At 36.5% G+C, this 12,204-nt stretch overlaps 1 protein-coding gene across 8 annotated transcripts in view; it reads left to right on the top strand.

Moving 5' to 3' along the window:
* STYX (serine/threonine/tyrosine interacting protein) overlaps nucleotides 1-12,204 on the top strand; it is a 111,579-nt gene that overhangs the window by 15,530 nt on the left and 83,845 nt on the right. For all 8 annotated transcript variants that reach the window (XR_011568722.1, XM_070796888.1, XM_070796887.1 and 5 more), the window contains 3 exons: nucleotides 1,079-1,111; nucleotides 6,139-6,192; nucleotides 9,721-9,818. Coding sequence is in view for 7 of the 8 variants with exons in the window: in XM_070796888.1 (XP_070652989.1) it covers nucleotides 1,079-1,111; nucleotides 6,139-6,192; nucleotides 9,721-9,818 (185 nt within the window). In the remaining variant the exon portion in view is untranslated. The remainder of the gene's footprint in view (nucleotides 1-1,078; nucleotides 1,112-6,138; nucleotides 6,193-9,720; nucleotides 9,819-12,204) is intronic.

Genomic DNA, 12,204 nt, shown 5'->3' with positions numbered 1-12,204 from the left:
GGGTTGCAGAGTCTCACACGACTGAGCAACTTCCCTTTCTAGCTATTTTATTTTGGTCTGCATTCCAAGAATGAACTCTGTACTGACGTAAAGTGTATCTTTAAAGGGACTTGAACTAGACAGAATCAAGCCCAAGTAAGATATGGGAAAGGCTATTTGATAAGCATCTAGCAGTTTAGATCAGGCATGGCAGATAAATACCTATCACATTCTGTTCTTTTTTCATCCGTTGCAGATGTTGCTCAATGATCACAGCACTCTTTTCTTCCTTGAATTTTTCTCCACAAAAGGTTTAATTAATAGCTGTCTGAAAGTGAAAGTTGCTCAGTCGTGTCCAACTCTGCAACCCCATGGAGTATACAGTCCATGGAATTCTCCAGGCCAGAATACTGGAGTGGGTAGCGTATCCCTTCTCCAGCGGATCTTCCCAACCCAGAAATTGAACCAGGGTCTTCTGCTTTGCAGGCAGATTCTTTATCAACTGAGCTATCAGGGAAGCCGATAAAGTGAAAGTCACTCAATCGTGTCCGACTTGGCAACCCCATGGACTATACAGTCCATGGAATTCTCCAGGCCCGAATAGTGGAGTGGGTAGCCTTTCCCTTCTCCAGGGGATCTTCCCAACTCAGGGATCAAACCAAGGTCTCCCGCGTTGCAGGCAGATTCTTTACCAGCTGAGCCACAAGGGAAGCCCAAGAGCTATCTACTGTCAGTTGATTAGAGGTGGCAAAATGACAAGGTGTCTGTTTTACATCTCTGATTTAGAATATCATTTTTGTGAGAAACATCTGGAATACCTATACTTTCAATTACTGAACTATTCGGTCTGTTATAAAGTAACATAATCATAATTTTGGAAGCCTGACTACTTAAGAGTCACCTTAATCGTTGTTTCTTATCACTTAAATTTTCACGTATTTATGAAGCCAGTTGATCTGCTTGTGTTTATAGAATATTCGCCAAGTATAATGTATTTTTAAAAAATCCGTACACTTGTATATCACATCTTTGACCTTTAGTTGGGTGACATTTTTCATAATGTTATTTACTTTTCTTATGTTTTCCTTCCATTTTTAAGGAGTGGACCTACCCTATGAGACGAGAGATGCAGGTATGACAACCTCCTTGTTTATTCCAGCCAACCTGTATTACTGTTACTATCATTATTAAATAATTTAACCTAATTTCACAAAGGATTTGAGCCCTATTGACTCATAATCTGTAGGTTCATCACTGAGTATTTTAAATACTCATATTAACTTTTAACATGTTAAAAGTTAATTGTGGCTCTTAAAAAGATGGGAGATGAAATTTCTTAGAATCATTGAAATAGTTACATATGTATGTGTTTAATGAGTCACTTTGGTTTTCTTCATCTGAAAAATTGGGCACAGTATTTGTATTATTTCTGAAAGCAGTTTGCTTTCTGTGTTTGTGTAGTTTAGATAAACTCTGGAGAGTAGACTGTAAAGCATATCACCGTTTTGACTTAATTGTTTACATTTGTGTCTGATTTCCAGTCAACTTCAGTTAATTTAGTGAAATTCTCCAGAAGATTGAGGTGAATACTCACACTATGTGGAGGAGGAAATGGCAACCCACTCTAGTATTCTTGCCTGGAGAATCCCATGAACAAGGGAGCCTGGAAGGTTACAGTCCATGGGGTCGCAAAGTGTCGGACATGACTTAGCAATTATAAAGATACAGAAAACAAACTAGTGGTTACCAAAGGAGAGAGAAAAGTGTGGTGGGACAAATTAGGTGTATGGGATTAAGAGATTAAAAACACCTATGTATAAAATAGCAACAAGTTTTTATTGTATCAGATAAAGAATTATAGCTATTACTGTATAATAACATTTAATGGAGTATAATCTGCAAAAATACTGAATCACTATGCTATACACCTGAAACTAGTATAATATTGTAAATCTACTATACTGAAATTAAAAATTTTTTAATTTTAAATAAAGAATAAGCAGGTGAATTTTCCACAGGGAATTGATAAAGACTATTTTCTGGATGGTACAAACCAACATTTAATAAAGGGAATTTATGGAAAAAAAATACAGTATGGAATGAATGAATTAGTGATAGCTTGACATTGTACAGGAGGCAGTGATCAAGACCATCCCCAAGAAAAAGAAATAGAAAAAGGCAAAATGGTTGTCTGAGGAGGTCTTACAAATAGCTGAGAAAAGAAGAGAAGCTAAAGGCAAAGGAGAAAAAGAAAGGTATACCCATTTGAATACAGAGTTACAAAGAATAGCAAGGAGAGATAAGAAAGCCTTCCTCAGTGATCAGTGTAAAGAAATAGAGGAAAACAATAGAATGGGAAAGACTAAGGTCTCTTCAAGAAAATAAGAGATACCAAGGGAATATTTCATGCAAAGATGGGCAAAGTTGGGCACAATTACCGGGGTCCAGCCCCGGTTGGGTCCAGGGATTCCCTCGGGGGGACGGCGTTGGCGATTAAAAGGATAGATAAAAGGAGAAAGATCAGAGGCTTAATATAACTGGTTTACGCGGAAAGCCAATAAAACCTGTGACACCAGGCTTGCACTGACCATGGAGGCCATAGGCGCCCTCTCGAATAGCAGAAGGTACCCCACCTTAGGCACCTTCTGGAGTGGGTCTTAGAAGCCCGGGCAAATAAATGGTCTCAGAGGGCCCCCACACTCCCAATTATTTGTCCTGAAGGAAGAACAGAGAAGAAAATGAGAGAAAAGGAAGCAAGAAAGAACGACACGGGGAGACCAAGCTTTGAGCAAGGCACGTAGCTTTATTTTCAAAGGGAGCTTATATACCTTAAATTGTGCATAGAGGATAATAGGGGGTGTAAAATCATGCAAAGTCAGCAGTCTTTGATCCTTATCGAGACCAAGTTTTCTTTTCTGCAGACTTATCGTATACAAATGGTTTAGGTGATTTACATCATCTTCTGGCCAGAAGGCCTGTTAACATTTTATGACTCTGATAAAGGTTTGTCAACCATAAGACTTATTTTCTCTAAGAGTAATTATTTTAAAGTTTGGCGCTATCCTCTGAAGGCGTTAGATAAAGTTGCATTCCTGTAGGGCAGAGGTGCAGTGGGTTTACAACAAGGAAAGAATTTATTACCTTAAGGGTCTAAAGTTGTTAGCACCAAGGCCACTACTTACATTTTTCTGTATACCAACTATATTAATTAATACACTTTTAAGGATACAATACAGGGGATTTGGAAACTTGGCAGCAAGCATTGGCTCAACAATGAAATCTTCTACTAGTTCTATTCTAACAATTTCTAACTCTCTGAGAGGCTCTATACTATTTGAATATCTTAAGCTTCCCATGCCTCTCAAGGTTGGGAGGCTGTAAACAATCATATTCGTAGTCCGGATAAACCTGTCAAGCAAGTTAGCCATCTGAGGGGTTTGAATTGAAACACTCCTATTATGCCCAGGAGGCTAATTAGCTAGAGCTCTAAGTTGATTTCCTTCAAAGAAAGGTGGTCAGGGATGGCCCCCCGTTAATGTCAGAGGAGTTGGTGAAAGTCGTAAAATAGTAAGACAGATTCTGGTTTTGGGGTAGACGCTTAGGCAGATCCAGGGGGGGCCCTCAAGCCCTGACTTGCCTTGCCCGTCAGGGCTCTCCTGCATGACCTTGTCATGGGTAGGAACTCCCGTGCTGGCTCCCGGCACACAGTAAAGGACAGAAATGGTATGGAACTAACAGAAGTAGAAAATATTAAGAAGAGGTGGCAAGAATACATAGAACTATACAAAAAAGATCTTCATGACCCAGATAACCACGATGGTGTGATCACTCAACCTAGAGTCAGACATCCTGAAGTCCAAAGTCAAGTGGGTCTTAGGAAGTATCACTGTGAACAAAGCTAGTGGAGGTGATGGAATTCCAGCTGAGCTATTTCAAATCCTAAAAGATGATTCCGTGAAAGTGCTGCAGTGAATATGCCAGCAAATTTGGAAAACTTAGCAGTGGCCACAGGACTGAAAACAGTCAGTTTTTATTCCAATCCCAAAGAAAGGCAATGCCAAAGAATGTTCAAACTACCGCACAATTGCACTCATCTCACACGCTAGCAAAGTAATGCTCAAAATTCACCAAGCCAGGCTTCAACAGTATGTGAATGGTGAACTTCCAGATATTCAAGCTGGATTTAGAAAAGGCAGAGGAACCAGAGATCAAATTGCCAACACCCGCTGGATCTTCAAAAAAGCAAGAGAGTTCCAGAAAGACATTTACTTCTACTTTATTGACTATGCCAAAGCCTTTGACTGTGTGGATCACAACAAACTGAAAAATTATTAAAGAGATAAGTATACCAGACCAGTCAGGAAGCAACAGTTAGAACTGGACATGGAACAACAGACTGGTTCCAAATCATGAAAGGAGTACGTCAAGGCTATATATTGTCACCCTGCTTATTTAACTTCTATGCAGAGTGCATCATGCGAAATGCCGGGCTGGAGGAAGCACAAGCTGGAATCAAGATTGCTAGGAGAAATATCAATAACCTCAGATATGCAAATGACACCACCCTTATGGCAGAAAGCAGAGAAGAACTAAAGAGCCTCTTGATGAAAGTGAGAGTGAAAAAGTTGGCTTAAAGCTCAACATTCAGAAAACTAAGATCATGGCATCTGGTCCCATCACTTCATGGCAAGTATATGGGCAAGTAGTGAGAGACTTTATTTTGGGTGGCTCCAAAATCACTGCAGATGTTGACTGCCACTATGAAATTAAAAGACGCTTGCTCCTTGGAAGAAAAGCTATGACCAACCTAGACAGCATATTAAAAAGCAGAGACATTACTTTGCCAACAAAGGTCCGTCTAGTCAAAGCTATGGTTTTTCTAGTAGTCATGTATGGATATGAGAGTTGGACTATAAAGCAAGCTGAGCGCCAAAGAATTGATGTTTTTGAACTGTGGTGTTGGAGAAGACTCTTGAGAGTCCCTTGGATTGCAAGGAGATCCAACCAGTCCATCCTGAAGGAAAACAGTCCTAAATATTCATTGGAAGGATTGATGCTGAAGCTGAAACTCCAGTCCTTTGGCCTCCTTCTGTGAAGAAGTGACTCATTGGAAAAGACACTGATGTTGGGAAAGATCGAAGGTGGGAGGATAAGGGGACAACAGAGGATGAGATGGTTGGATGGCTTTACTGACTTGATGGACCTGAGTTTGAATAAGCTCCAGGACTTGGTGATAGACAAGGAAGCCTGGCATGCTGTAGTCCATGGGTCGCAAAGAGTTTGGCTACAACTGAGCAGCTGAACTGAACCTACATAGCGAAACTTTTTGTTTCGTTTTTCATCTCTGCCACTCCCAAGGTCAAGGAGTGTCTCTCCTCAGGAATTCCTTGACCTCTAAAAAACCTGTTTCTCTTAGTGAAAATTCACTTGTTAAAAATATGTGATTACCAATGAGGTATTTTATTTGGTGCTATGGGGAATGCAAATATGAGTAAAATTTAGTTTCTGCATACAAGAAGCTATGAAATCAAATCTATACACAAATAATTCTGATATCCCATAGAATTGAAGTATAAAATTGTGTTAGTATATAGGGTATGATATATCCCTACTGAAGAGTTTCTATATTGAATTCTCATAGAATAAATTTTAATTCACGGTTCAGATGTTATTTATTTAAATTGCTGAATCTTAAAAAATAAAAATAAAATAAATTGCTGAATCTTGTGCTACTTTTCATTTGATTGAATAAGATTTTGTGTAATTCTAAAAGGGTGATTTTTTTTAATACCTGTTTTATTTCTAGACTGTAGCAGAGAATAGAAGTAAAATTAGAGGTATTTTAGTAATCGAAAAGACAACAATACTAATTATACTAAAAGACAAAAGTACTGATTCTCAGACTGCTTATAAAAAAGCACTATGGAAGTTCAAATACCTGACTTTTCAGAATTAATTTAAATTTTAAATGTGTCATCATGTTATATAAAGCACATCTGCATTTCTCTTCCCAGTCATTTGCTCAGTGTTGCTAGAAAATTCTCCCTAAATAATAAACTTTTTAGCAAATTATTATAACAGCTATGAAAATACTTACATGGTACGTGTTTTGTATAGATTTAAATTGCTGGTGGTAAATAGCTCAATATTTTTTTCTAGGAAATTCTGCCTGGTTTGTTTTTAGGCCCATATTCTTCTGCCATGAAAAGCAAGGTAAGAACTTTAAATTAGATTCATCAATAGACCTTATTAACCAACTTTTTCGGGTGAGTTTTTGTAGTAGAAAGAGTTTTGTTTGAGGAAGGGCCACTGATATTGCATATTAGCAGTAATTGTGACTCTGGAGTACCTACTTCTTTTGAAATTTTAATGGACCAGTGATTCTCAAGTGTTTAACCACAAATCACAAGTGAGGTTTTATATTTTTATTTTCCTCATGAAATCCATGTGCTTAAAATACTTGCCCAAACTGACCTTTAATAATTTATTTACCTTCCAGGATACCTGGAATTGCTAATCTGGATATTGGACATCTGCAATTGCTAATCATAGTTTCTGAGAAATATGAGATGTAATTAAATCCCCAAATAAGATTATTTTACATATTAAAGGGTAAAATAGAATGTGTGTGATGAGCGTGTACAAATACATTCATAGAACCCACATATTTTAATTGAAGTGACTCAAATTTTATTTCTGTTTTTCCAAACTATGGAGATCTAGAACCTCCAGGTTGTAAAGTATTGTATTATATATCTAGGTGTCCTGTATATTTACACTGAAATGTATTTCTTTAGTTACACAATTGAAAGGGTAGATCTCATTCAGATATATGTATTAATAGCAGTGTTACCAATTCCTAGAGGATTCAGCCCTATGAATTATGGCAATGCTAATTCTCTTTGAATTATAATATAAAACATTATATCACAGATGTTTTCCCTAATACCCTGCCTATTTAGAAGTCGGTTTGATACCTGCATAGGTTTTTTTTAAAAACTTTAGAATTAAAAACTTTTTTGAAATAATTTGGTAATATTTATGAACTTTAGGTGATGGGACGTTTTGTTTTTTAAAGTTAATGTCATTCATTTTGAAACTGGAAAGCTTTTTGACTGTTGAGGCATATCTAAGAATAATAGTAGTAATTTGATGGCCTGCAACTAAGTTGAGAAGGTGGGATGTTGATAAAAATATATATCTAAATAAGTACTTAGAAAAGGATATGGTAGATAACTATAGACTTAAATGTGATCTACTTTGTAAAAACACAGTTATTGCCCAAATAATGTAATATTCACAAATACTGGGATTCAGAATGATTTTAGACTATTTGCTTTTGGTATTCTCACTGTGCTTTATAAATATATATATTATACTGTTTGTCATATTAATTTGTAAGTATTTGTTTACAGATACATTGTCTCAAAACCTCTTCCCTCCTAACTTCACCATGGTCTCATTAGATTGCAGAAAAGCTTCTATGGCAAAATTTGATTATTTCCCACCATAAATCATTATAGTTCAGCCCATATTTCTTTTCATATCATCTTAAACAGTAATAGCAGAAGAGTAATAGAAATAAAAAATCCTTAAGGAATAAGCTCCTTATAAACTCATTTAGTTTGGCCTTTTATTACATTCAAATACAGTTTTAATAAAAGGGACATATTTAGGGTCTTTGTAGGTAGTGAACTGTTTCTTTTTATAAAATTTTTTCTGTTTGTGAGATAAGGTTATAGTTTGCTTTGTATAAATAAAAGTCTGTTGAAAATGAAAAAAAAAATTTATGTGCTATTATATTTGGGTTCCGTCTTAAGGTTTGTTTTTACTTAGTAATCTAATGTGCCTTCCAAGTTTGTTAAAACAAACAGGTTTTATCCCTGATTATATATGTCTTCTTGTAGTTTCTCATATTCATAGAGTAGGTACGAAAAGTTCACATATCATAGATCAGTGATAGACAAGTGAATGAATATTGAATTCACTTTGGAGGTTCTATAAATGTGAATATGAAACATTGATTTATTATTAATCCTACCAAATTCTTAACCTCCTTTCCCCTGTCTCAGGATGTATTCAGGAAATACAGATAACTGAACTGTAATCTATGCCAGACATAGGAAATTTTGCTGCAAAAATTAACATTTAGAAACAACACTTTCTTGGCTTAGGCTGCTATAATAAAATACCATCGAGTGGATGGTCTCAGCCACAGACATTTATTTCTCACAGTTCTGGAGGCTGGGAAGTTTGAGATGAGGGCACCAGCATGGTTAAGTTTTGGTGAGGGCCCTCTTCATGGTTTGCTGCCTTCTTGAGGTAGTCTCACATGGCAGAGGGATGAAGCTCTGATCCCTCTTCCTCTTGTAAGAGCACTAATTCCAGCATGGGTACTCCACCTCATAGCCTCATTTATATCTAATTACCTCCCAAAGGCCCCACAAACTAATATTACCTTGGAGGTTAGGGCTTCAACATAGGAGTTTTAGGGAGACACAAGCATTTGATCTGTAATAAGTAGAAATTATTCTTGAACTTTTTTATGCATTATTAGTATTACTGTTCTATTAATATAGAAAGGGAATTAAATATATAGGATTATAAACTGAAAATAGAAAACACAGGCTTATTAATAATTCTGATTCATCATGATTTGTTCATTCATTTCTTGAACATGTAATTATTGAACAACAACTGTGTTCCAGGCACTGCTTTACACATAGTTAGCATGAATCAGTGAACAAAGTCACTGATGGCATACATATTCTAACTATTTAAATAACATGTTGTCTGTAAATTTCACTGAAGCCTATGGTCACTTACAAATAAAAACTTAACAGTTTTTAGAGTTATCATGTTAAATTTCTTTAAATATAGAGCCACAAAGCACCACAGAATACTTTGGAGTCGCCAGTTTTAACTTTAGGAGAATTTTTAAAACCTAGAAGTTAGTTTTTGTGAATTGTATAAATTAATTCTGGCTTAAAATAGAAAAAGTGTCCTGGGAGATGCAAAGAGCAGTCTAGAGATTTGGGCTCCAGCACTGCTATTAACTAGGTCAGAAATGTTGAATAACTGTTTATGTTAGAGTAGTTCTCTCTAATAAATAAGAATTGTAACCAATATATATAACTGCCATTTACTAAAAAAACTTGCTATGTGTCCCAGCCACTATTCCAAAGATTATCTTATAGAATTCTCACAACTATTCAGTGAATAGGTAGTGTTTTCCTAGTTTTCACGTGAGAAAATTGAGCCACAGTGCTCAGGTCATTAGCAGAGCTGGGATCTAGAGCTTGGACTCCATAGCTCATGACTCTGTACGTAGCCCATGCCTTTAACCACTATCTAGTATTAAAAATAAATAATAAAGAGTATATAAATGTAAATTATAAATAAAGTATGTTATACATAATATAAAGGTCAAAGGGTTAATATATATAATGAAGGTAGAGTATTGTTTCCCAAATAAATTATCTTTAAGGTCATATCAAACTCTAAAATTATAGATATAAAATAATTCTATAAGCCTTTTGAGAACATGTAGTGTGTTTATCTTGAATCATTGAAATATTTTGCTGATGACTTTAAGCATGTTATGAAATTAGCTTTGATTCCCTGTATTTAAAGCTCAGATGTGGCTATACTAACTATAAAGTTGAGTCCTATGTATTTTCAGATCTCTATTACAGTAAGATGATGTTTTGTATTTCAAACTATTTCTCTTTTTTTTAATAGCTACCTATACTACAGAAACATGGAATAACTCATATAATATGTATACGACAAAATATTGAAGCAAACTTTATTAAACCCAACTTTCAACAATTATTTAGGTAAGAATTGTTGATATAACATAAAAATGTTATGGGTATCAAACATGTAATGTTTTTATTTTAAATTGATTTTATTATATTGGACTTCTGTATATATATGTTTTATAAAGATGGGTCATACAGTACATCATTTAAAGAATAAACTTCCCTTAAAATATTTTAAATAAGTAATTTATGCACATAATGTAGAATTCTAAATGTTCAAAAGAATGTATACTGAAAAGTAGTTTCCCTATTCCTGTCCTATAAATAGTCTGTTCCCCTCACTACAAGTATCTATTGTTACTTTTTTTTGAGTATCTTTTTAGATTTATGTTACATATATATTTACAGATCAACTTAGGCTTTTTAAAAAAAATTATGTATTTAGGAGATTGCTTCATATTATTACTTAGCTACATTCTTCTTTTTTTTTTTTCTTCATTGCATCTTCTGGCTGGTAGAACCTCAGTTCCCCAACCAACTGGGCCACATCAATGACAGCCTGGAATACTAACCACTAGCCCACCAGAGAATTCCTGTGTTATTCTTTTTAAGTAGACAGTAATCTATTGTATTACTCTACTAAAATCTATTCAAACTATCTCCTATTGTTAGACATTTAGATTGTTTCCAGACTATTGCTAATGTAGTGACTATCCCTCTATGTCATTTAATTCATATGTGAATATATCAGTAGGATAAATTTGTAGTAGAATGACTGGATTAAAGAATGTGAGCATTTAAATTTTAATAGATGTTACAAATTGCCCTCCATTGAGTTGCATCAGTTTGCATTCCCAGTGCAAAGTAAATGACAGTGACTCCTTCCTTGGTATCTCTCTCAGACAGAATTATAAAATATTTTTAATTTTTTCCAATCTTGTTCATTTGCTAGTTCATGTCTGACTTTTTGCAATCCATGGACTGTAGCACACCAGGCTCCCCTGTCCTCCACTGTCTACTGGAGTTCACTCAAATTCATGTCCATTGAGTCAGTGGTGCTATCTTAACCATCTAATCCTCTGCTGCCCCCTTGTCCCTTTGCTTTCAATCTTTCCCAGCATCAGGGTCTTTTCCAGTAAGTTAGCTCTTCGCATCAAGTAGCCAAGGTACTGGAGCTACAGCTTCAGCATCAGTCCTTCCAATGAATATTCAGGATTGAGGTTTTTTAGGATTGACTGGTTTGATCTCCCTGCAGTCCAAGGGACTCTCAAGAGTCTTCTCCAGCACTACAATTAGAAAGCATCAGTTCTTCATCACTAAGTCTTTATGGTTCAGCTCTCATATATGTACATCAGTTCAGTTCAGTCGCTCAGTCATGTCCGACTCTTTGCAGCCCCATGAATCGCACCACGCCAGGCCTCCCTGTCCATCACCAACTCCCGGAGTTCACCCAGACTCACGTCCATTGAGTCAGTGACGCCATCCAGCCATCTCATCCTCTCTGGTCCCCTTCTCCTCCTGCCCCCAATCCCTCCCAGCATCAGAGTCTTTTCCAATGAGTCAACTCTTCGCATGAGGTGGCCAAAGTACTGGAGTTTCAGCTTTAGCATCATTCCTTCCAAAGAAATCCCAGGGCCGATATCCTTCAGAATGGACTGGTTGGATCTCCTTGCAGTCCAAGGGACTCTCAAGAGTCTTCTCCAACACCACAGTTCAAAAGCATCAATTCTTCGGCGCTCAGCCTTCTTCACAGTTCAACTCTCACATCCATACGTGACCACAGGAAAAACCATAGCCTTGACTAGATGAACCTTTGTTGGCAAAGTAATGTCTCTGCTTTTGAATATGCTATCTAGGTTGGTCATAACTTTCCTTCCAAAGAGTAAGCATCTTTTAATTTCATGGCTGCAGTCACCATCTGCAGTGATTTTGGAGCCCAGAAAAATTAAAGTCTGACACTGTTTCCACTGTTTCCCCATCTATTTCCCATGAAGTGGTGGGACCGGATGCCATGATCTTCTTTTCTGAATGTTGAGCTTTAAGCCAACTTTTTCACTCTCCACTTTCACTTTCATCAAGAGGCTTTTGAGTTCCTCTTCACTTTCTGCCATAAGGGTGGTGTCATCTGCATATCTGAGGTTATTGATATTTCTCCCGGCAATCTTGATTCCAGCTTGTGTTTCTTCCAGTCCAGCATTTCTCATGATGTACTCTGCATAGAAGTTAAATAAGCAGGGTGACAATATACAGCCTTGATGAACTCCTTTTCCTATTTGGAACCAGTCTGTTGTTCCATGTCCAGTTCTAACTGTTGCTTCCTGACCTGCATACAGATTTCTCAAGAGGCAGGTCAGGTGGTCTGGTATTCCCATCTCTTTCAGAATTTTCCACAGTTTGTTGTGATCCACACAGTCAAAGGCTTTGGCATAGTCAATAAAGCAGAAATAGATGTTCTTCTGGA

The sequence above is a fragment of the Bos indicus genome, chromosome 10, assembly GCF_029378745.1.
Source record: "Bos indicus isolate NIAB-ARS_2022 breed Sahiwal x Tharparkar chromosome 10, NIAB-ARS_B.indTharparkar_mat_pri_1.0, whole genome shotgun sequence".
Classification (NCBI taxonomy): domain Eukaryota; kingdom Metazoa; phylum Chordata; class Mammalia; order Artiodactyla; family Bovidae; genus Bos; species Bos indicus.
Note: the sequence above shows the minus strand (reverse complement) of the source record. Positions and strands in the feature narration are given on the sequence as shown.